At 50.2% G+C, this 19,909-nt stretch overlaps 9 protein-coding genes across 9 annotated transcripts; 7 read left to right on the top strand and 2 right to left on the bottom strand.

Moving 5' to 3' along the window:
* Nucleotides 1–935: 935 nt before the first annotated feature.
* On the top strand, nucleotides 936–1,826 carry LOC112351480 (transcription factor MYB61-like). Its single transcript, XM_024689467.1, has 3 exons — nucleotides 936–1,104; nucleotides 1,167–1,296; nucleotides 1,351–1,826. Exons 1-3 carry the CDS (start codon nucleotides 936–938, stop codon nucleotides 1,694–1,696), a joined length of 645 nt encoding a protein of 214 aa, XP_024545235.1. The 3' UTR covers nucleotides 1,697–1,826.
* A 74-nt stretch (nucleotides 1,827–1,900) lies between these two features.
* LOC112351512 (transcription factor bHLH36-like) lies at nucleotides 1,901–2,724 on the top strand. The gene is made up of 3 exons (XM_024689523.1): nucleotides 1,901–2,058; nucleotides 2,162–2,545; nucleotides 2,624–2,724. Exons 1-3 carry the CDS (start codon nucleotides 1,906–1,908, stop codon nucleotides 2,690–2,692), a joined length of 606 nt encoding a protein of 201 aa, XP_024545291.1. The 5' UTR covers nucleotides 1,901–1,905; the 3' UTR covers nucleotides 2,693–2,724.
* A 72-nt stretch (nucleotides 2,725–2,796) lies between these two features.
* LOC9644401 (short-chain dehydrogenase/reductase family 42E member 1) lies at nucleotides 2,797–4,970 on the bottom strand. The gene is made up of 5 exons (XM_002984320.2): nucleotides 4,741–4,970; nucleotides 4,307–4,649; nucleotides 3,729–3,997; nucleotides 3,474–3,670; nucleotides 2,797–3,419 (listed from the first exon to the last, which is right to left on the bottom strand). The coding sequence occupies exons 1-5, from the start codon at nucleotides 4,931–4,933 to the stop codon at nucleotides 2,970–2,972; spliced, it is 1,452 nt and encodes a 483-aa protein (XP_002984366.1). The 5' UTR covers nucleotides 4,934–4,970; the 3' UTR covers nucleotides 2,797–2,969.
* A 44-nt stretch (nucleotides 4,971–5,014) lies between these two features.
* Nucleotides 5,015–6,189, top strand: LOC112351479 (5'-adenylylsulfate reductase-like 3). The gene is made up of 3 exons (XM_024689466.1): nucleotides 5,015–5,203; nucleotides 5,288–5,561; nucleotides 5,741–6,189. The coding sequence occupies exons 1-3, from the start codon at nucleotides 5,015–5,017 to the stop codon at nucleotides 6,187–6,189; spliced, it is 912 nt and encodes a 303-aa protein (XP_024545234.1).
* A 127-nt stretch (nucleotides 6,190–6,316) lies between these two features.
* On the top strand, nucleotides 6,317–9,810 carry LOC9644080 (putative pentatricopeptide repeat-containing protein At1g77010, mitochondrial). Its single transcript, XM_024689465.1, has 2 exons — nucleotides 6,317–7,586; nucleotides 7,727–9,810. The coding sequence occupies exons 1-2, from the start codon at nucleotides 6,317–6,319 to the stop codon at nucleotides 9,808–9,810; spliced, it is 3,354 nt and encodes a 1,117-aa protein (XP_024545233.1).
* Nucleotides 9,811–10,857: 1,047 nt separating this feature from the next.
* Nucleotides 10,858–12,543, bottom strand: LOC9644399 (pentatricopeptide repeat-containing protein At2g21090). Its single transcript, XM_024689464.1, has one exon. The coding sequence runs from the start codon at nucleotides 12,541–12,543 to the stop codon at nucleotides 10,858–10,860; it is 1,686 nt and encodes a 561-aa protein (XP_024545232.1).
* Nucleotides 12,544–12,646: 103 nt separating this feature from the next.
* Nucleotides 12,647–13,343, top strand: LOC112351478 (protein AE7-like 1). Its single transcript, XM_024689463.1, has 3 exons — nucleotides 12,647–12,754; nucleotides 12,823–12,921; nucleotides 13,158–13,343. The coding sequence occupies exons 1-3, from the start codon at nucleotides 12,647–12,649 to the stop codon at nucleotides 13,341–13,343; spliced, it is 393 nt and encodes a 130-aa protein (XP_024545231.1).
* LOC9644398 (pentatricopeptide repeat-containing protein At3g12770) lies at nucleotides 12,683–15,219 on the top strand. The gene is made up of 5 exons (XM_024689437.1): nucleotides 12,683–12,761; nucleotides 12,821–12,926; nucleotides 12,987–13,086; nucleotides 13,136–13,181; nucleotides 13,237–15,219. Exon 5 carries the CDS (start codon nucleotides 13,428–13,430, stop codon nucleotides 15,033–15,035), a length of 1,608 nt encoding a protein of 535 aa, XP_024545205.1. The 5' UTR covers nucleotides 12,683–12,761; nucleotides 12,821–12,926; nucleotides 12,987–13,086; nucleotides 13,136–13,181; nucleotides 13,237–13,427; the 3' UTR covers nucleotides 15,036–15,219.
* A 1,991-nt stretch (nucleotides 15,220–17,210) lies between these two features.
* Nucleotides 17,211–17,857, top strand: LOC112351477 (pentatricopeptide repeat-containing protein At2g34400-like). Its single transcript, XM_024689462.1, has 2 exons — nucleotides 17,211–17,258; nucleotides 17,417–17,857. Exons 1-2 carry the CDS (start codon nucleotides 17,211–17,213, stop codon nucleotides 17,855–17,857), a joined length of 489 nt encoding a protein of 162 aa, XP_024545230.1.
* The last annotated feature ends 2,052 nt before the right edge of the window (nucleotides 17,858–19,909 follow it).

The raw sequence follows: 19,909 nt of genomic DNA, 5'->3' as shown, positions 1-19,909 counted from the left end.
ATATATGTATGTATATATATATATGTATATATATATGTATGTATATATATGTGTGTGTGTGTGTGTATGATGCATATATATGATGTGAAGTTCAAGCATGAAAATTGGAGGCAACTATATCCATACTTTGCTGCTATGACCACTATTTCCACATCTTCTCCCTTTTATCAAAAAATCCATTTCCTTGTCTCAGGTGATTTTTGATGCCTAGAATATACTTATACTCATCCCCAATTTGATTTGAGTAACCGCTAAAACCCCCTAAACCTGAACCTAAACGTTCCTTGATTTACTAAACCTGAACCTAAACATGATGCTATTCTTGGTTAAAAAAATTCCAAAAGAAAATACTAAAATTATTTCGATTTTCTTCTAAGAAAAACATTCTGTGATGCATATTAATTGTTTTGACATATACTGCTAAGATGGTATATATTTTGAAGTGAATTTTTTCAAGCATGAGTTATAATCCAATATGTGTTACTTGACATAATGCATTTCTTTTATCATTTCTCTGTCACAAAAAAGATTTTAGAAACTGGATTTTTAGAATTTATTTTTATATAGTAATTTCATCTTAAGGTATTAAAAAAGGTGAAACACTGTACTCAGAACTATAGATCTAAAACATTGGCCTCAATCTTGCAATCTCTGTCAAAGGGCCAGCTTGCGGAAAGGACTTTCAAGCTTTGTACCTTGGGACAGTAGAAAATAAAGTTATTGTCAGATTCTTAATATGAAGCTGAGACAAAAAGAAGAAGACAGAAGAAAAAAAATTGAAAACATTACCGTGTTTTTGTGTTTGGTGGTTGGAATGTGAGAAATGTGTGTCAACTGATATTGTCCTTCCATGAGTTTGATCCATGACCAAAAGAGCAAGCTTGAAATGAATTCATCTTCTTTGAAATCCTCGTCACAAAGTTCTTCACCGATACATGGTCTCGAGAAGAGAACAACCCGACGATCATGAATTGGGAGGCGCGACGAGCTCGAGCTCGATCGTGAGGAAGGGACTGTGGTCGCCAGAAGAGGACGAGCTATTGCTGAATTTCATACTGCAGCACGGGTGTGGAAACGTATGGACCACTGTTCCCAAGCTTGCGGGTTTGATTGACGATCTCACTCACTCAGTTTTCTATAGGACCGATTTCGCTGCTTTCTTGCAGGGCTCCAAAGAAGTGGGAAGAGCTGTAGACTAAGGTGGATGAACTACTTGAGACCGGACCTTAAACGTGGGAAATTCAGCGACGAGGAGAATCAAAAGCTCATCGAGCTCCATGGGCTTGTTGGAAACAGGTGTTTGATCCGGCACCATCACGTTTTTATCCTCATCACTGATATCAATCACAGGTGGGCTTACATTGCTTCCCAGCTTCCCGGAAGAACAGACAACGATGTGAAGAACCAGTGGAACTCGCGCATCAGGAACAAGGCACTTGTAGCCCACTCACCCGTTTCTCAAGATCATGAAAGAAGCGACCCACCTCCATCTCCTCCCACGCCGGAGATTCCAGACCCCGCAGGAGAAGAGTTTCATGATACTCACCTCCTCCAAGGCAATCCAGCAGAAGAATCAGCCTCGTCTCCAACGGCGACGTCTAGTGCTGGATCATCAGCATCGCTACAATCACACGGTCAAAGCCCTTTGATGGATGGCGATCTTGGCTGCGTCGTCTGGCAGTGCTTCATGAGGTAGAAGCCAAGGCATGATCCACGGACTTCGCCCAGGCGTTCACGGGCATTGCAAGCATCGTACCACGAGTCTGGGCTTCTATACAGATCATAAACACCGCGCGTACGGTGTGATTCCCTGGAAAGAAAGTTCGGAATATTTATAATTCCTTTGGTGCTTGACTATTCCAAAAGATTTCGAAAACTTCGCGCGAGAGGAGGAGGATCGCGGCCATGGATCATCTAATCCCGGCGCAGGGAGGGCGGAGCCGGAGTTACATGCAGCGGATCAATCACATCTGGTCGGAGCGCGAGCGGCGGAAGGAGGTACAGGAGCTGTATGATCGACTGCGCGTGCTGCTACCGCTCCAATCGCAATCCTGGAAGGTAGTAATCTCTCGCTGCATCCATCACATTCGATCGATCGCTAGGATTCTCAGCCAAGATCAAACAAAGGGCTAAATGCTTTGCTTGCTTCTTTGCTGTACAGATGGATCGATGCGAGGTCATCGCCGAGGCAATGGCGCTGATCCAGTCACTGCAGCGCCAAATCCAGGAGCTGGCGCTCAGGAAATCCGTGCTCGAGGATCGACGCCGCTGTAAGTCAAGGAATTTGATGATCGCAAGCTCCTCGCTGCCGGCGATGGATCGTGGCGGCGGCCCCGTGGGGCTCCACATCTGCGAATCCGACGTGTTCTTGAGCATGAGCTGCAGTATGCGCCAGGGCTTGCTGCTGAGCGTGCTGTGGATCTTGCGGCAGCACCAGCTGCTCGTCCAGGACGCGACCATCTCGATCGATCGGGGAGAATTATCGGCGCCGGGATCGGGATCCAAGAACCGTCCAGCCATGGCTAGTCTTTGCATTCGCAGCAAGGTATAAGAAATCTAGATCTTTCTTCTATTCTCTGGAGTTTCCTTTTTGGTTCTTCTTCACTTCATTTTCTCTATCCAGGCACTGGACATCAGGCACTTGGCCAGGGAATCTCTGGAATTGTCATTGTACGCTCTCATCGCTGGCTGATCTATCAACCGACCATGAGCGTGCCCAAGTTTTTATTAATTCCACTGTCACGGGAGATTGGGATTGCTCTTTTGTCTTTTATTTTCGAGAGCTTAGAACAGAGATTTCCACCATAACATTCTTCTTGATTCGCCAAGCTGCTCTAAACAAAGATTTTACTTCTCTCGAAAACTTCCTGGGAACTCCACTCTTCACAGGAAACTTCTTTCTATCCATCTCTCACCAGAGAACTTCTTTCGATCCATCTCTTCCCAGGGAGCTTCTTTCTACCATCTCTTCACGCATTCTTCCGCTTGGATCTCGCGAGCAACAGCCTGAGGGACGGGAAGCCGAGCGCTAGCGTCTGCCAGAACCATCCCTTCGCGTTCTCGGGATCCACAGACTTTGCGAGCTTCCAGGCGTAGCTAGCTTCCGCGGCGTGAGCGAGGCACGCGGTGAGGAACACCAGCTTGAGGTTCCGGATCGAGCCGTGGAGGAGGACTCCCAGGCTCCGCACGCACTCGAATGGTCCCATGAAGGGGTCAGGCACGAAGGCCGAGCAAAACAAAGCAAACATAGCCGCCAAGATGCCGATCCACCAGCCGAAAGTTGGCGTTTCGAGCTCTCTGTGCTTCTTCTCTTTCAAGTAGGCAAGCGTTCGCTCCAGACCTTCCTTCTGATCGATGAGCGGGACGTAGCCAAGCTCCTGGCGTGCTCGTAGAGAGGAAAAGTAGTGTGTGATTCCAACCTGTTCAAGAGAGACAATTTAGATTCAAGAAGAGAAAAATAAGAGTTGGCCAACCTTGTGGACCTCGGAAGGAAGTAAGAGTGGATCTGGAATCCACGATCTCTCCAACCATGGATATAGCAATCCATAGAGTCCCCAGAAAAACCATGAGAATCTCAAAGCAGCCGACACGCTCAGCTCCCTCTGTGGAAATTTGTAGTTCAAGCCTTCCACGAGAGGACGGACGAATTCGAAGTAGTTCGTTGGCGCGTCTGTGAAAAAGAAACGCTCGTTGTGTTAATGGTTAAAAGAGAATTGGCTGTGAAGTACCATCTGAGACGAAGTAAGCTTTTCCTGCTGCCGTGGGAACGCCTCCAGTTCCAGGAACATCATCGAGGAGCGCCATGCTAGCCAGTAGATGCGCATTCACGAGATTGTCGACGTAGATAAAGTCGGTTCTGGCATTGCTCTCACCGATTCTGGAAAAGAAAAGCCCGAGCTTGGCAGTGCTGAGGACTCTTGAGAGATGGAGTGTTTCTCCGGGTCCGTAGACTATAGGCGATCGAATAGCGCAAGTGTAGAGCTTGCGGCTTGCTTTTCTGGGAAGAAACGAAGAAATCATTAGTCAATTAGAAAGAACAAGAAAACGACGACGAGCTTAGCACGAGCAGTGAAGTAGAAAGAACAGGAAAACCACGAAGAACTTAGCAGTGAAGTATAAAGAACAGCAAAACCACAAAGAACTTAGCAGTGAAGTAGAAAGAACAAGAAAGCCACGAAGAACTTAGCAGTGAAGTAGAAAGAACAGGAAACCACGAAGAACTTAGCAGTGAACTTAGCAGGAAGACCACGAAGTAGAAAGACCAGGAAGAGCGTAGCAGTGAAACTCGGTGATCTAGAAAGCATACTTGGAAGGCCTGTTGTTGCTTCGTAGCACTAGTTGCTCCGCCAGTGCCTTGCTCCGGCCGTAAGGATCACAGTGATGCTCGATCGAGAAGTAGGACATGGCCTCGTTTCCATTGATGATAGGCTGTCCTCCAAAGATAACATTGTTGGTGCTCGTGTACACGAGCCTCTCCACGCCGTGCTTGACACAGGCATCGATGACGTTGCAAGTTCCATCCAAGTTGGTCTGATCGATCCTCCCGGCCTGGAGCGTCTGCTTGCCCAAGCTCCCAAACGATGCCACATGGAACACACAGTGCGCGCCCTTGATCGCGTTCTCTACCGCTTCTTTCCGCCGGACATCACCTGCAATCCATCCATCAATCCTCGCGAAATTCGCGATTTCCTGTCTCTGCGCAGCTCGATTCACGGAGATTTCCGGCAGTGAGCGCCATACCTGTGATGCATTTCACGCCATTGGCCTTGAGCGCCGGGAGATTTCGCGATGCCTTGCTCACGTCCAGCGATCGCACCTCGGAAGCGCCGCGAGTGACGAGCTCCAGGCAGATTGCCGATCCGACGAAGCCAGCGCCGCCGGTGACGAGGAAGATCCGGCCCTCGATCCCCTCCCTCTCCACGAAATGGACCATGGCTCTTTTCTCCCTTCCAAAAAAATTTCTTGTTGCCCTAAATTTTCATTCCAGCTCCTAGGGTTTTCGGGGAAGAAGACCATGCTCGATCCTCACAGGCTGCTGCTACACGCTCTCTTCCTCCTCTTCTCCTTGCATTCTTTCGGATCGTCGGATGGATTGCCGGAGGCGCCGTGCTGCAAGCGCCCCTCTTTGGCGCAAATCTTTCTCCACTCCCCCGACGAGGTCGTCATCGGGGAGCTCGTCAATCGCGTGAGCCTTGTTCCTCGGGTTCTTGAGGTAAGATCGATCGCGATCGCCTAGGATTACGATGAGAGAGCGCATTTGATTTTGTGGTCTTGGTTTGTGTTCTAGCTAAACGAGAGCTCCGCTACTCTGGAGCAAACGCTGAGTTCCTTGTGGTCGGTGTCCAAGGAGGAATCCAGCGCGATGCTACTGCTCTACGCGTCGTGGTGTCCATTCTCGAAGCTCATGAGGCCATTGTTTGACACGATGTCTTCCATTTATCCGTCGGTGTATCACATCGCTGTGGAGGAATCGAGCGTGAGGCCGAGGTATGGAAAGAGGAGCTGGATCAAACTCACAGAAACTCACAAGAACGTTTCGATGCATGCAGTGTTCTCTCGAAGTATGGAGTGAATAGCTTCCCAACACTGATCCATCTCACCTCCAAGTCCAGGACTCGTTTCCACGGATCCAAAGATCTCAAGAACTTGGCGAGCTTTTACAAAGACATGACAGGTTGGTTTGTTTGCGCAGTTCTTTCTCTCTTTCTCTCCAGCTTCATCCATTCTTGCTTCTGTCCAGGATTTTCGCCGGAAGTTCAAGGATCCTCGGAAGCTCTGATCCTTCACTCGAGCCAAGGCAGACCTCCGGCTGGTATGTGCCCGTATATCTCTCCCGAGAAGTTACTTGAGGGCAACATGTATCTCACGCTCGCGGCGTGCTTCCTGGCTCTGAGGCTCGCGTTCCTCTTGCTCCCGGTGGCAACCAAGAGCTTGAAATGGTGGTGGGAGCGATCGGTCGTGAATCTTTTCACCTCGCGGCGGCAAAGCACGACTTCTTCTTCGTCGTCGTCACACTCGAGCGTTAGCGATGGAAATCCCCGCGCAGCCGAGATTGGGGAGGATCTTCCACGAAGGAATCGCAGGGCCCAGGAGTCTGGCACTGGGAATCGCTGGGCGTCGTCTTCCACGTCCTTTTCGCCAGTCCCAATCGGCCTCGCGCGGCCAAAGAGCCAGCATTTGTACGAGTAAATCATCCACAGCTTGTAAACTTCTGATTTGACGAGTTAGCGTTACGTGTATAGACAACATTTGATGAAAGAAAAATTTCCACCATGTGTGACATGAATCTAGGTGGTAGGAAAATCTTTACTCCGCTATGCCAATCCAGCGTAAGAAAAGCTCGGAGATCAAGCTCTACTGCGCTTTGCTCAAGCAATTTCTCAACGCAAGATCCCTCGACGAGGGAAAGCGCATCCACGAGATTCTCGCCTCCAGGGGCTACGATCAAGAGGCATACTACGGGAATCTTCTTATCTCCTTGTACGGAATGTGTGGCTTAGTCAGGGATGCCGAGGCTGCGTACGCAAAGGTCTATAATCCAAGTGATATCACTCACGCGGCTATGATAGCCGCATATGCCCAGAACGGGCATATTCGAGAAGCGGAGGAGCTGTTCTTTCCAATCAAGGAAAAGGGGCCAAAATGCTATTTAGACATGCTCAAAGCCTACTTGGTTAACGGTATGTTCTCTAAGGCAAGCTTTTTGTTTGATTCTATGCTGGAAAAGCGCTGCGAGCACTGGAAAGCTATGGTAGAAGCAAATGCCCGGTGTTGGCATTTTCAGAGAGCCGTGGACTACTTTGAGAGGATGGCGTACAGGGATTTGGAGACCTTCCAGTACATGATGGACGTGTACGTCAGCTGCGGGGATCTCGCTAGTGCCCGGCATTTTTTCAACATAGTGCCGTACAAGGGCGTGGCGACGTGGAATGAGATGATCCTGGCATATGCCCAGCGCGGGCACGTAGAGCAAGCGCTGGGAGTGTTTCGTCTCATGGATCTGGAGGGAATCGAACCCAACCAGGCGAGCTTCGTGCGCATGTTCGACTCCTGCGCCGTGGCGTCCGCGCTCCGGGAGGGAATCGTGGTGGCCGGGCTGTACGGAGGAGGTGACGTGGTGGTGCTGACCAGCGTGGTCAACATGTACGCCAAGTGCGGGAGCCTGCCGCACGCGGAGGAGCTCTTCTGCCGCGTGCGGCAGAGGTGCAATGACGACGCGGTGCTGTGGACGACCATGGTGACGGCATATTCGCAGAATGGCGACCACCGCGGCGCACTGCGGGTGTTCCACCGGATGATTCAGGCCGGCGGCGCGGCTCCCAGTGACGTCACGATGATTACGGTCCTGTCGGCGTGCTGCCACGCTGGTGAGTTGACTGCCGCGGTGGACTACTTCCGTGCAATGGGCCGCGAGTACGGCGTGGCAGTCACCGCAGACCACTACGTGTGCGTGGTGGACTACTTTGCGCGGTGTGGTGACCTGGCCAGCGCCGAGGATCTTCTGCTGAATATGCCGTTTGAGCCGGATCCCGCGGCGTGGGTCGCGCTGCTGAGCGCTTGCCGGACGAGCAGCGATTGGCTCCGGGGTTTGCGGGCGGCGGCGGCGGTGATGGAGCTTGATCCGCACAACTCCGCGCCGTATTCTCTCCTCGCTGGCCTGCGCGGCTTGATCGATGCCAGGGGCTCTGATCGCTTGGATTGATGCGAGTGGATTGATCGATCCCAGGGGCGCTGATCGATTGGATTGGGGATAGAAATGCCATTGCGAGTGGCCTGGCGTCGATCCATCGCTTCTATGGGCCAGTTCTTCGCGGCTGTGGCAGCTTGGCGCTGGGGTGGCGCCTCCACGCGGAGATTGCTCGATCCGGACGGCTGGACAGGGATGTGTTCTTGGGAAATCTCCTCGTCCAGATGTATGGGCGCTGCGGTAGCGTCCGCGATGCGGTGGCGGCGTTTGGGGAGATTGCCGCGAAGAACAGCTTCTCGTGGAACAGCCTCTTTGTCGCATTTGCCCATAATGGGGATTTTGGGGCCACAGAGCGTGTTTTCGATCGCATGCCATCCAGGAATTTGGTTGCCTGGAACGCGATGCTCGCGGCTTGTAGAGATTCTAGTTCGTTCTTGGAAGCCGATCTTGTGTTTGTGAGCGCGCCGGAGAGAGATGTAGTGTCCTGGACGACAATCCTCGCAGCAAATGCCGCGAGCGGTGAATTGTCAATCGCGGAGCTTGCGTTCCACAAGATGCCCGAGAGGAACATCGTCTCTTGGAACTCGATGCTCACGGCGTACGCCCAGAACGGGCACCCCGAGATGGCTCTCTCGCTGTTCCAGGCGCTGCTCCTGGATGGGGTTCCTCCCAACAAGGTGTCTTTGCTCATCGCTCTGGATGCCTGCTCCGCTACACCAGCGGCTGCTCGCCCGATCGAAGCTGCAAGCGACGAGCTTGGCCTTGAATCGGACACCGAGATTGGAACCGCGCTCGTCAACTTGCATGGGATGAAGTTCGGATCGCTGGACAAGGCCGTGAGATGCTTTGAAAGAGTAACGTCGAGAGACACGGTGCTGTGGACGTCGATGCTCGCGGTACTTGGTCGTCACGGGCGACTCCAAGAGGCGAGGAACTTGTTCGATGGGATGATCCCTCTGGAGCGCGACTTCGTGGCCTGGAATGCGATGATCGGAGCCTATGCTCAGGCTGGGCATCCCAGAGAAGCGCTGGAGCTCTTCGTGCTCATGGACTTGGAAGGCTTCCAGGCAGACAGGGTGACGTTCGTGGTCGTGTTGGATGCCTGTGGAAGTGTTGGGGATCTCCAAACTGGGAGTGAAATCCACCGAGAGATTTGCTGCCGCGATAGTCTACTCTCAAATGCTGTTGTCGGGACTGCGCTCGTCGATTTGTATGCCAAGTGTGGCAGGCTCGACGATGCCGTGCTTGTGTTCCAGCAAATGCCCAGCAGGAACGTCGTCTCCTGGAACGCTCTCGTTTCGGCTTGCGCGAGAAACCCTCGCCACCTTGATGCCAAGAAAGTTTTTGATGGAATGCCACAGAGAGATATCGCGTCATGGAACTCAATGCTTGCCGCGTGCTTTCACGGAGGAGAGTTTCGCCGGGGGATCGAGCTGTTTGTGGAAATGGACGTGGAAGGAATCCAGCACGACGCCATTTCGCTCGTCTCTGCCTTGGACGCCTGTGCAAGCTTGCCAGATCTTGTCCACGGCAAGCTCGTCGTCGCCGCTGCCAAAGCCGAGCTCTTGGACGATCTGAGAGTCGGCACCGCAGTGCTGAACTTGTATGGAAAATGCGGCTGCCTCCAAGAAGCTCGGAGTGTGTTCGAAAGAATGGTGGCGTTCTCGAGGCCGAGTGCTCCGCTCTGGAACGCGATGATCGCAGCACTGGCACACAGCGGGGAGTCCAAAGCTTCCATGGAGCTCGTCTGCAGCATGCTACTCCATGGGATCCAGCCCGATGAAGTAACTCTCCTCGCGTCGCTCACGGCTTGTAGCCACGCCGGCACCAAGTTCTCGCAACTCCACCCCATCCTTGACGATCACTTCGGGGCGAAGTTGTCTCAGGAACACTACACTTGCCTCGTAGATCATCTGGGCCGGAGCGGCAGGATGGGAGAGGCCGAGGAGCTGCTCGAAGCCATGCCTTTCAAACCGGACCAGGTGTCCTTGGTGGCTCTGCTTGGCGCTTGCGGACTTCAAGGCGATCTCTCTCGCGGACAAAGAGCTTTCGCAAAGCTTGGCGAGTTCGAAGATCACGCAGTCACAGCGATTGGCTGTAAGGAGTTGTTGGATAATGCATAGTTACCATCAATTCATTCGATTGGCTGTAAGGAATTGTTGCATGATGCATAGAGAATATTCTTCCACCACCAAATTTTTAGGTTTTGAATGACAGGGATGCAAATTACAACTTTTCGGATATGGATAACCGGCTCGACTACTACTTCTCAAAGGTTACAGTTCCATTCCATGTCAACACAAACCGCAAAGTGGTGCCGCAAGAGGAAGAGGCCCGAGTTCTTGCTCCAGTTCCAGGACATCCCGTTCATGCTTGGAGAAGGGAAGGCCGACGAACGTGACTTCACTGTGGCGTCCAACGAAATCTCCAGCAAACTGAGTGAGGTGCGTATGGCAACGTCAAATTCTTGCTCGCCTTTGCTTTCGCCAGTCTCAAGTGGCAGCTCTTCGTCAAGAGAGCTCCACAAAAGAAGTTAGAACCATTGGGTATGGCATACAACTTGGGAAACAAGCAAGTTCGTTTTGCTGTTCTTCAAGCTCTACTTCCTGTGCTTGTCAATGTGCAAGCATATGAAACCCACCGGGTATGTCTCGACTTTATATCGTCTGTGTTTCCTGCAGGATGCTGCCGCTGTTTAAGAAACACGAGAGGCTCTTCTCGACGATGCGAGGGATGCGTCAAGATCATAGAAATTTGGGATCAATACAAAGCGGAGTTGTAGTGGTGATACTCACACTACTTTCCATAAACTAAAGTTGCTTTCACTTCGAAGTGATAGTCCTCCACCTTGTACACGAGTGATGTCCAATCCCAGCTTGTCGAGTTTGAAGCTCATACAATCACATTGTAAGGAAAGAGTTACTCGTGTTGTTGGTGTGGAAACTGTTGGCAAGGCAGGCACTAAGACGAGGGAGATGCTCACAGACTACACACTCTCAACCTTTGTGAATCGCAGGTACTCAAAAGTCTTTTGACTTGCATCAGCTCGGGCTGCTCCTGAAAAAGTTGAAGCCTCGCAGATGTCTATGGACATTATGCTCGAGATGGCTTTATCGTCCAGTGTCCCCGGCCTCAAGCAGAAACTTGGCGAGTTCAAGAAGCTCATACAATCACAGCGAGAGGCTGTGGGGAAAGAGTTCCTCGTCTTGTTGCGGAGAGCTAGAACGGCAAACACCAGCTAGCAAGACATAAGGCGCCGAGTCTTCGTCTCCAAGTTCCATCAGGTGCTTCGCCGCCAACCGCGCTCGTGTTGACTCATCGTAGAGCTTGGATGTGTTGAGCAGGATCGTCCAAGCAACGTCGTCTGGCACAAACGGCATTGTCTCGATCAGCTCGAAAGCAAGGTCGAGCCATCCGCATCTTCCCAGGAGGTCGATCATGGAAACGAAGTGATCAACATCCGGTTTGAGGAAGTGATCAGCTTGCATAGCCAGGAAGCTCTCCCACCCTCGTTTCATCATGCCACCGTGACTGCAAACGAAGAGAACGATGCTGAAAGTGATCCTCGTTGGTTCCATCCCGTAAAGTTGTAGACAGTGGAAGAGCTCGATTGCTTCGTGCGCTCGATCGTTCTGTGCGAGTGCTGCCATTGTAGATGACCATAGAATCACACTGTCCAGGAGGAAGGCCTCTCCCTCGAAGAGCTCGATTGCGTGCTTCACGCTGCTGCACTTGCCATGAACGTTGATTAAATTCGTGACTACAGTGTCATCCTTCATGAACTCGGTATCTGCGATTCCAGATTCGATGGTTCTCGCGATATCTAGCGCCCCAAACTTGGCGCAGCCATCCAGAATGTTGACGAGTGTGATCTTATCCGGAGGCACGCCCGCCTGATCCATTCGCTGAAACAGCAACGCAGCCTCTTGCACATGCCCCATATGTGCATTTGCTGCAATTACGACAGTCCAGGCGGCAACGTTTTGATACAGCATTCTGTCAAGCAAACACTCAACCTCGAGCAATTCCCCGAGCCTTGCGTAAGCGCTGATCACTACCACCCACGAAGCCGTCGTCCATTCCGGCATCTTCTCAAAGAGCTCCCTCGCCCTCTGCAGGTTCCCATCCTCCACAGTTGCCTCGACCATCACCGTCCACGAGACAACGTTCCTCTTGGGCATTTGTCGAAACACCGCTCGGGCCTTGTTAATCTCTCCAGACTTCCCGTAGATGCCAACCATGGAGGTTCCCAGCACCACATCCAAATCCGAAACTCCAGTTTCAAGGTGCTCTAGGATTTCTCTCCTCTCGGAAGCCGAGACTTTGCTAGCACAGGCGTTGAGAACGCTGACAAACGCGCCTTGATCCGGATAGACACCGCTCTGATCCATGAGCTTGAACAGCTGCAAGGCCTCTTTGCACTTTCCAACTTGCGTATAAGCCGTCATCATGGTCGTCCATGAAACTGCGTCTTTCCGCGGTGTCTGATCGAAGCATTTCCTCGCTTTCTGCATATCCCCCGTTTGGGCAAATGCTGCAATCATGATGTTCCACGAGAAGACGTTCTTGTGACGGATGCTGGAGAACACCGCCTGGGCATCCTGAATGCAGTTACATTCGGAGTACATTTTTACCAAGAGATTACCGAGGAAGGTGTCCTGATCGTAGCCTTTCTCGATGATATACGAATGGATCAACTTGCCCTGTTGTAGCGCCCTCGCGTTGCTGCAGTGCCGGAGCAGCAGCGTAAACGTTGCCGAATCTGCGTGAGCGAGGCTGTTGCGCAGCCTGTGGATCTCTTCCGGAAGGAGGAGGGTGCTGTAGGATCGAGAGAGCCAAACTCTCCTCCATTTCATGCGACGCGAACTTTCATAAGAATTTCGAATTGAGGATATTCTATCAGAATATTCTTGACGAATATTCTGTGGGAATATCCTCTCTTCTTCTAGGGTTTATGTCATGGCGCTCCAGAATGCGAATCCGGTGATCCATGAGCGCAAGGCGACGCGGCGGCAGCGCCCCTCCATCGGAGACGAGAGCGCCGTGGAAGAAATCGACGCCTTGGAGGTTTTCGATATCCTTTTTCTTGACCTGGACGGAATTTCGCCTCGGTTTCCTTGACGATTTTAGCACAGCACTTGAGGGATATCCGCGATCCGGAGCATCCATACTCGCTGGAGCAGCTAAATGTGCTCGCTGAAGAGGGGATCGAAGTGGACGATAAGCAAAGCTCTGTGAGGTATGGAAGAAAGAAATTTCTCTCTTCTTCTAGATTGGTTTAGCCTGATGAATTTGCAAGGGTCACATTTACTCCCACAGTCCAGCACTGTAGCATGGCAACGCTGATTGGACTGTGCATTCGAGTGAAGCTCATGCACTCTCTTCCACCTCGCTTCAAGGTATGGCTTCTCTTCCAGTTTTCTCGAGTTTGAGTGGTTTTGATCTTAGGTGGATATAAGAGTGGCACCAGGTTCTCACTCTACCGAGGCTGCGGGTAAGAAAAATTCCTGGAAAGCTTTTTGTTTGTGGATCATGGATCATTCTTGCAGTGAACAAGCAACTTAATGACAAGGAGCGCGTTGTAGCGGCAATGGAGAACCCATACTTGGCTCAAACCGTGCGGGATTGCCTAGCTCCTCTAGAAGAGTACGAGTGAGTGGAACTCTCATCTTGTAAGTTCCCAAGAAATAGATCTTCCCAAGTTCGCAGATAATCTAGCAAACGTGCTCGCTGGATCGAGATGGAACCACCACAGTCCAGGTATGCTCAGCTCAGGCAGGAGTACGCGACGATCCTCCGGAAGTGTGCCCGATCGAGGCTGCTCGAGGACGGGAGACGTGTCCATGCCCGGATCATCCACAGCGGCCACACCCGCGACAGGTTCCTGGGCAACTTGCTCGTCCAGATGTACAGAGATTGCGGGAGGCTGGAAGATGCCAGAGCGGTGTTCGATAGCATGCCCCTCCGGAACGAATTCTCCTGGGCGATCATCATCTCGGCATACGTTGGGGCCGGCAAGGAGCAAGAAGCGCTCTGTCTCTACCGAGCTCTCGTCCGTTCCAGCACGGAGATCCAGCCGGACGCGTTCATCTTCTCCAGCGCTCTTGCCGCTTGCGCTAGATTGAAATGCCTGGAGCAGGGGCTGGAAATCCACGAGCAAATCGTAAAAAGAGGGATCAAACAGGACGTGGGTCTTCAGAATGCGCTAGTGACAATGTATGCCAAGTGTGGTAGAATCGATCGGGCGAAGCAGGTGTTCGATCGGATCACGCACCGGGATGTTGTGTCGTGGAACGCAATGGTTGCAGCAAATGCCGAAGCTGGGCATTTGGAAGTAGCTTTGAAGATCTACCAGGAGATGGCGTCTGCTGGTGTGAAGCCCGATGCTTTCACGTACGCAAGCGTTCTTAACGCGCTCGCCTGCTTGGGCCGGATAGAAGAGGCAGTGCTGCTCCATTCCCGGCTGGGCTCCCAGATCGAGACGGATACCATCGTCGGCACCGCGCTGGTCAGCTTGTACAGTGGCTGTGGGAGATTGGACTGTGCGAGATCGGCATTCCGAAAGATCTCTAGGAGAGATGTTCTTTGCTGGAGCACGATGATCTCGGCAGAAGCCATGGCGGGGCACGACAGGGAAGCGCTGGAGCTATACAGGGAGATGATCCTCAGCGTGAGACCCAACGCTTCCACTCTTGCGACCGTTCTCGCCGCTTGCACGCGCTTAGGCGATCTTTCCTCCGGCGCCCTCGTTCGCGACGGAGCTATCCAGTCCGGCCTCGACAGGGACGCAGTCGTGGGCACGACGCTCGTCAATCTCTACGCGCGGTTTGGGGATGTGATCGCCGCACGGGAGGTGTTTGATCGGATGAAGGCGAGGGACACCATCTCCTGGACTGCGATGGTGGCGGCGTATGCCCAGCACGGGCATGGCAGGCAAGCGATGGAGATCTTCCAGGCGCTGTGCTTGGATGGGATCCATCTCGACGAGGTGGCCTTCACTAACATCCTGGGGGCGTGCAGCCACTCGGGATTGCTGGACGAGATCTGGGAGTGCTTCGTGGCGATGAGATGTGATCACGGGATTCATCCGGGAGCGGAGCACTACAGGTGTTTGATCAGCGCTCTTGGGCGATCGGGCAGGATCGGTGAGGCGGAGGAGTTGATCAAGAGCATGCCATTCCAGACGGATTCGAGGGCGTGGATGGCGCTGCTGGATGCATGCAAAACCCATAAGAGCTTCGAGGTTGGAGTTGGCGCTGGAAGTGAGATGCTCCAAAGCTCGCGTCTGGGTGGTGGTGATGGATCTTTATATGTGGCAGTGTCCAATCTATACGACAGCCATTGTTGAGCGAGCAGATATAAGCATTGTTAAGAAGATAGGCTGCCATCTGCTCTATTATTCAAATAAAAGGCTTCTATTGCTTACAAGTAAATCTAAAGTATAATTATATTATTTCTTTATTGCTTGATGATGAAATATTTCTGATTTTATGTGATAATCTTCAGTCTCAATTTGTTAGATTTTGCAATAATCATCTTTCTGATTCTCATATTAACACTATCATAAACTAAGATTATACATGAATTACGTTCAATAGGTGTGAGAGATATTGAAATTATTCCTAATACAAAACCTATTTTCGTACATTTAGTGAATCAACTGATGATTACCATACTTGTTCTATGGATCCTGATCCTATCATCCAAATCACTAGTAAGTAATTATAAGAGCTTCGAGGTTGGAGCTGCTGGAAGTAGAGCTTGTGGATGGATCTCTATACGTGGCAATCTATATGACAGCCATTCTTGAGCGAGGAGATAAAAGATAGGCCTTTGTGGATTGCCATCTGGCTGCCATCTCATGTACTATATAAAATGCTTCTATGCTTTTCGGCACTTATAATTGTTTAGAAGTAAATAATTGTGGTATTAATTTACCTCTTGATGATGAAGACATTCGTTCTTATTCTACTTTTAATTTTATGTGATAATCTTCAGTCTCAGTTTGTTAGAGTTTGTAATAAGCACGGTCATCTTTCTGATTCTCATATTAAAACTATTATAAAAACTGTTGTTTTACTGCTTGACATATTATACAATGGAAATGAAAATTATCAATTAGGTTCAATAGGTATGAGTGATATTGGAACTTTTCCTAATACACAAATTATTATTCGTACATTTAGTGAATCAGCTGGCGATTATCATAGTTGTTCTATGAATCCTGATTCGATCATCCAAATTACTAGTAAGCAATTATATAAAGGAATACAAGAATTATATTCAACATTTGTAAGAGAAGCATTACTAAATGCATGGGGTCATCTTATTATTACTTCTGAAAATTATGAGCTTGAATATATAAATAATGGAGAAGCTACAAGAGATCCTCATATTGATCCCCCACTAATTTTGCCCCATAAAATAAGTTATAATTTTGATATTGGTTCAAATACCTGTTGGCCTTATACTTATCAACTTATAAGTGGTCCTGATCAGTTTTTTGGAACTTATCTCCCTGAAGGGAACAGTTTGCATTCCTTAAATCATAGGTATAGAATGACAATGGAATCAAATTGTGACCTTAAATTATATGGTAAAAATTATTTACCAAAAAAAGTAATATGGGAGAGTTTTACAAGAAATAAAGACACTAACTGCTATTTGCAAATAAAATCAAGCGGAAATGCTGTTATACAAGGCATTAAAAATATTTTATGGTCAACAAAAAAGCTTTGTTCAAATTACAATATGTATGGAAGGGTTTGTTTAGCTATACGAAAATCTGGATCGATATGTTTATTTGATATAATTAAAAGAAAGGAAAAAATTCTATGTTTTTAATCTAGATGGTTTTTCAATATGAATATTAATTAAGTGATATATAAAGGGCTGTACTCGGCATGAGATTTAATTCTGCTTTTGTTTCTATTTATTAGGAGTTTGTACTAAGGTAATCTTCACATCATTTTCATTTTTTATTGAGAATACATGCCCCCTAATTTAGCTATGCTATTTAAAATGTTGTTTAAAAATGATTGTCTCTTAATATAAAACAAAAAGATGGATCAAACTCACATGAACTCACAAAGACATTTTGATGCATACAATGTTTTCCTAAATTATGGAGTGAATGTTAATCCATATCACCTCCAAGTCTAAAACTCATTTCCATCAATCCAAAAATCTCAAAAATTTAGTGAGTTTTTACAAAGATCTAATAGTTGGTCTAAGATACAAACTTTTAAACACAAAGTGTGTTATGTGGTAGTGGCCAAAGTAGAAATTTAACAAACATAACACATTTAAATTAAAATCTTTAATTCCAAAAGCTAAAAGCAGGAATAGAACTCTGAAATAAGTGTTTGAAAACAAATATAAAGCAATTAATAATTGAGTTTCTAAAGAAGGACATAAAAAAACTAATACACAATTTAAGTGTAGGTGGCATTACTTAAACTTGTATGGCTTAATCAAGGATGTTTACATTGCATACACAAAAGTCTATAATCCAAATGCGGCTATGATTGCAGCATATGCCCAAAACAGGCATATTGGAGAGGTGGAGGAGGTGTTCTTCCCAATCAAGGAAAAGGGACCAAAATGCTATCTAAACATGCTCAAAGCCTACTTGGTTAACGGTATGTTCTCCAGGGTAAGATTTTTGTTTGAGTCTATCTGCACTGGAAAGCTATGGTGAAAGAAAATACCCGATGTTGGCATTTGCAGAGAGCCGCGGGCATGATGGACGTGTACGTCAGCTGCGGGTATCTCGCTAGTGCCCGGCATTTTTTCAACATAGTGCCGTACAGGGGCACTATGGCGACGTGGAATGAGATGATCCTGGCATATGCACAGCGAGGACACGTAGAGCAAGCGCTGGGAGTGTTTCGTCTCATGGACCTGGAGGGAATCGAACCCAACCAGGCGAGCTTCTTGCGCGTGTTTGATTCCTGCGCCGTGGTGTCCGCGCTCCGGGTGGCCGGGTTGTACGAAAGAAGTGACGTGGTTGCGCTGACCAGCACGTACGCCAAGTGCGGCAGCCTGCCCCACGCGGAGGACCTCTTCTACCGCGTGCGGCAGAGGTGCAATGACGACGCGGTGCCGTGGACACGGCATTTTCGCAGAATGGCGACCACTACGGCGTACTGCGGGTGTTCCACCGGATGATCCAGGCCGGCGGCGCGGCTCCCAGCGACGTCATGATGATTACCGTGCTGTCGGCGTTCTGCTACGCTGGCGAGTTTACAATGGGCCGCGACTACGACATGGATCATTAACAAGCAACTTAATGACAAGGAGCGGCAATGGAGAACCCATACTTGGCTCAAACCGTGCGGGATTGCCTAGCTCCTCCAGAAGAGTACGAGTGAGTGGAACTCTCATGTTGTAAGTTCCCAAGAAATAGATCTTCCCAAGTTCGCAGATAATCTAGCAAACGTGCTCGCTGGATCGAGATGGAACCACCACAGTCCAGGTATGCTCAGCTCAGGCAGGAGTACGCGACGATCCTCCGGAAGTGTGCCCGATCGAGGCTGCTCGAGGACGGGAGGCGTGTCCATGCCCGGATTATCCACAGCGGCCACGCCCGCGACAGGTTCCTGGGCAACTTGCTCGTCCAGATGTACAGAGATTGCGGGAGGCTGGAAGATGCCAGAGCGGCGTTCGATAGCATGCCACTCCGGAACGAATTCTCCTGGGCGATCATCATCTCGGCATACGTCGGGGCCGGCAAGGAGCAAGAGGCGCTCTGTCTCTACCGAGCTCTCGTCCGTTCCAGCACGTAGATCCAGCCGCCGCTCGCGCTAGATTGAAATGCCTGGAGCAGGGGCTGGAAATCCACGAGCGAATCGTGGAAAGAGGGATCAAACAGGACGTGGGTCTTCAAAATGCGCTGGTCACGATGTATGCCAAGTGCGGTAGAATCGATCGGGTGAAGCAGATGTTCGATCGGATCACGCACCGGGATGTTGTGTCTTGGAACGCAATGGTCCCAGTAAATGCCGAAGCTGGGCATTTGGAAGTATCTTTGAAGATCTACCAGGAGATGGCGTCTGCTGGTGTGAAGCCCGATGCTTTCACGTACGCGAGCGTTCTTAATGCAATAGCGGGCTTGGGCCGGATAGAAGAGGCAGTGCTGCTCCATTCCCGGCCAGGCTCCCAGATCGAGACGGATACCATCGTCGGCACCGCGCTCGTCAGCTTGTACACTGGCTGGACTGTGCGAGATCGGCATTCCGAAAGATCTCTAGGGAAGATGTTCTTTGCTGGAGCGCTGCAGAAGCGATGGCGAGGCACGACAGGGAAGTGCTGGAGCTGTACAGGGAGATGATCCTCAGCGTGAAACCCAACGCTTCCAGTCTTGCGACCGTTCTCGCCGCTTGCACGCGCTTCGGCGATCTTTCCTCCTCGTTCGCGACGGAGCGATCCAGTCCGGCCTCGACAGGGACGCAGTCGTGGGCACGACGCTCGTCAATCTCTACGCGCGGTTTGGGGATGTGATCGCCGCACGGGAGGTGTTTGATCGGATGAAGGCGAGGGACTGCGATGGTGGCGGCGTATGCCCAGCACGGGCATGGCAGGCAAGCGATGGAGATCTTCCAGGAGCTGTGCTTGGAGGGGATCCATCTCGACGAGGTGGCCTTCACTAACATCCTGGGGGCGTGCAGACACTCGGGATTGCTGGACGAGATCTGGGAGTGCTTCGTGGCGATGAGATGTGATCAAGGGATTCATCCGGGGCCGGAGCACTAGAGGTGTTTGATCAGCGCTCTTGGGCGATCGGGCAGGATCGGTGAGGCGGAGGAGCTGATCAAGAGCATGCCATTCCAGACGGATTCGAGGGCGTGGATGGCGCTGCTGGATGCATGCAAAACCCATAAGAGCTTCGAGGTTGGAGCTGCCGCAGGAAGTGAGATGCTCCAGAGCTCGCGTCTGGGTGGTGGTGATGGATCTTTATATGTGGCAGTGTCCAATCTATACGACAGCCATTGTTGAGCGAGCAGATATAAGCATTGTTAAGAAGATAGGCTGCCATCTGCTCTATTATTCAAATAAAAGGCTTCTATTGCTTACAAGAAAATCTGAAGTATAATTGCTTGATGATATTGAAATTATTCCTAATACAAAAATTATTTTCGTACATTTAGTGAATCAACTGATCATTACCATACTTGTTCTATGGATCCTGATCCTATCATCCAAATTACTAGTAAGTAAATA

Source organism: Selaginella moellendorffii, unplaced genomic scaffold (genome assembly GCF_000143415.4).
Source record: "Selaginella moellendorffii unplaced genomic scaffold, v1.0 SELMOscaffold_62, whole genome shotgun sequence".
Taxonomy (NCBI): domain Eukaryota; kingdom Viridiplantae; phylum Streptophyta; class Lycopodiopsida; order Selaginellales; family Selaginellaceae; genus Selaginella; species Selaginella moellendorffii.
Note: the sequence above shows the minus strand (reverse complement) of the source record. Positions and strands in the feature narration are given on the sequence as shown.

What these genes read in the sequence shown, in the direction of transcription:
- LOC112351480 (XM_024689467.1), top strand. Translation starts at nt 936, where the DNA reads ATGGTCTCGAGAAGAGAACAACCCGACGATCATGAATTGGGAGGCGCG. An exon ending in CACTGTTCCCAAGCTTGCGG is followed by an intron (nt 1,105 to 1,166) that starts GTTTGATTGACG and finishes GCTTTCTTGCAG; the next exon opens with GGCTCCAAAGAAGTGGGAAG. An exon ending in CATGGGCTTGTTGGAAACAG is followed by an intron (nt 1,297 to 1,350) that starts GTGTTTGATCCG and finishes TATCAATCACAG; the next exon opens with GTGGGCTTACATTGCTTCCC.
- LOC112351512 (XM_024689523.1), top strand. Translation starts at nt 1,906, where the DNA reads ATGGATCATCTAATCCCGGCGCAGGGAGGGCGGAGCCGGAGTTACATG. An exon ending in TCCAATCGCAATCCTGGAAG is followed by an intron (nt 2,059 to 2,161) that starts GTAGTAATCTCT and finishes TTTGCTGTACAG; the next exon opens with ATGGATCGATGCGAGGTCAT. An exon ending in GTCTTTGCATTCGCAGCAAG is followed by an intron (nt 2,546 to 2,623) that starts GTATAAGAAATC and finishes TTCTCTATCCAG; the next exon opens with GCACTGGACATCAGGCACTT.
- LOC9644401 (XM_002984320.2), bottom strand. Translation starts at nt 4,933, where the DNA reads ATGGTCCATTTCGTGGAGAGGGAGGGGATCGAGGGCCGGATCTTCCTC. An exon ending in TGGCGTGAAATGCATCACAG is followed by an intron (nt 4,650 to 4,740) that starts GTATGGCGCTCA and finishes GATGGATTGCAG; the next exon opens with GTGATGTCCGGCGGAAAGAA. An exon ending in TTCCTTCCGAGGTCCACAAG is followed by an intron (nt 3,420 to 3,473) that starts GTTGGCCAACTC and finishes TCTCTTGAACAG; the next exon opens with GTTGGAATCACACACTACTT.
- LOC112351479 (XM_024689466.1), top strand. Translation starts at nt 5,015, where the DNA reads ATGCTCGATCCTCACAGGCTGCTGCTACACGCTCTCTTCCTCCTCTTC. An exon ending in GCGTGAGCCTTGTTCCTCGG is followed by an intron (nt 5,204 to 5,287) that starts GTTCTTGAGGTA and finishes TTTGTGTTCTAG; the next exon opens with CTAAACGAGAGCTCCGCTAC. An exon ending in GCATGCAGTGTTCTCTCGAA is followed by an intron (nt 5,562 to 5,740) that starts GTATGGAGTGAA and finishes GCTTCTGTCCAG; the next exon opens with GATTTTCGCCGGAAGTTCAA.
- LOC9644080 (XM_024689465.1), top strand. Translation starts at nt 6,317, where the DNA reads ATGCCAATCCAGCGTAAGAAAAGCTCGGAGATCAAGCTCTACTGCGCT. An exon ending in GAGCAGCGATTGGCTCCGGG is followed by an intron (nt 7,587 to 7,726) that starts GTTTGCGGGCGG and finishes GATCGATCCCAG; the next exon opens with GGGCGCTGATCGATTGGATT.
- LOC9644399 (XM_024689464.1), bottom strand. Translation starts at nt 12,543, where the DNA reads ATGAAATGGAGGAGAGTTTGGCTCTCTCGATCCTACAGCACCCTCCTC.
- LOC112351478 (XM_024689463.1), top strand. Translation starts at nt 12,647, where the DNA reads ATGGCGCTCCAGAATGCGAATCCGGTGATCCATGAGCGCAAGGCGACG. An exon ending in AAGAAATCGACGCCTTGGAG is followed by an intron (nt 12,755 to 12,822) that starts GTTTTCGATATC and finishes ATTTTAGCACAG; the next exon opens with CACTTGAGGGATATCCGCGA. An exon ending in TGGACGATAAGCAAAGCTCT is followed by an intron (nt 12,922 to 13,157) that starts GTGAGGTATGGA and finishes GAGTGGCACCAG; the next exon opens with GTTCTCACTCTACCGAGGCT.
- LOC9644398 (XM_024689437.1), top strand. Translation starts at nt 13,428, where the DNA reads ATGGAACCACCACAGTCCAGGTATGCTCAGCTCAGGCAGGAGTACGCG.
- LOC112351477 (XM_024689462.1), top strand. Translation starts at nt 17,211, where the DNA reads ATGATTGCAGCATATGCCCAAAACAGGCATATTGGAGAGGTGGAGGAG. An exon ending in ATATTGGAGAGGTGGAGGAG is followed by an intron (nt 17,259 to 17,416) that starts GTGTTCTTCCCA and finishes TGGCATTTGCAG; the next exon opens with AGAGCCGCGGGCATGATGGA.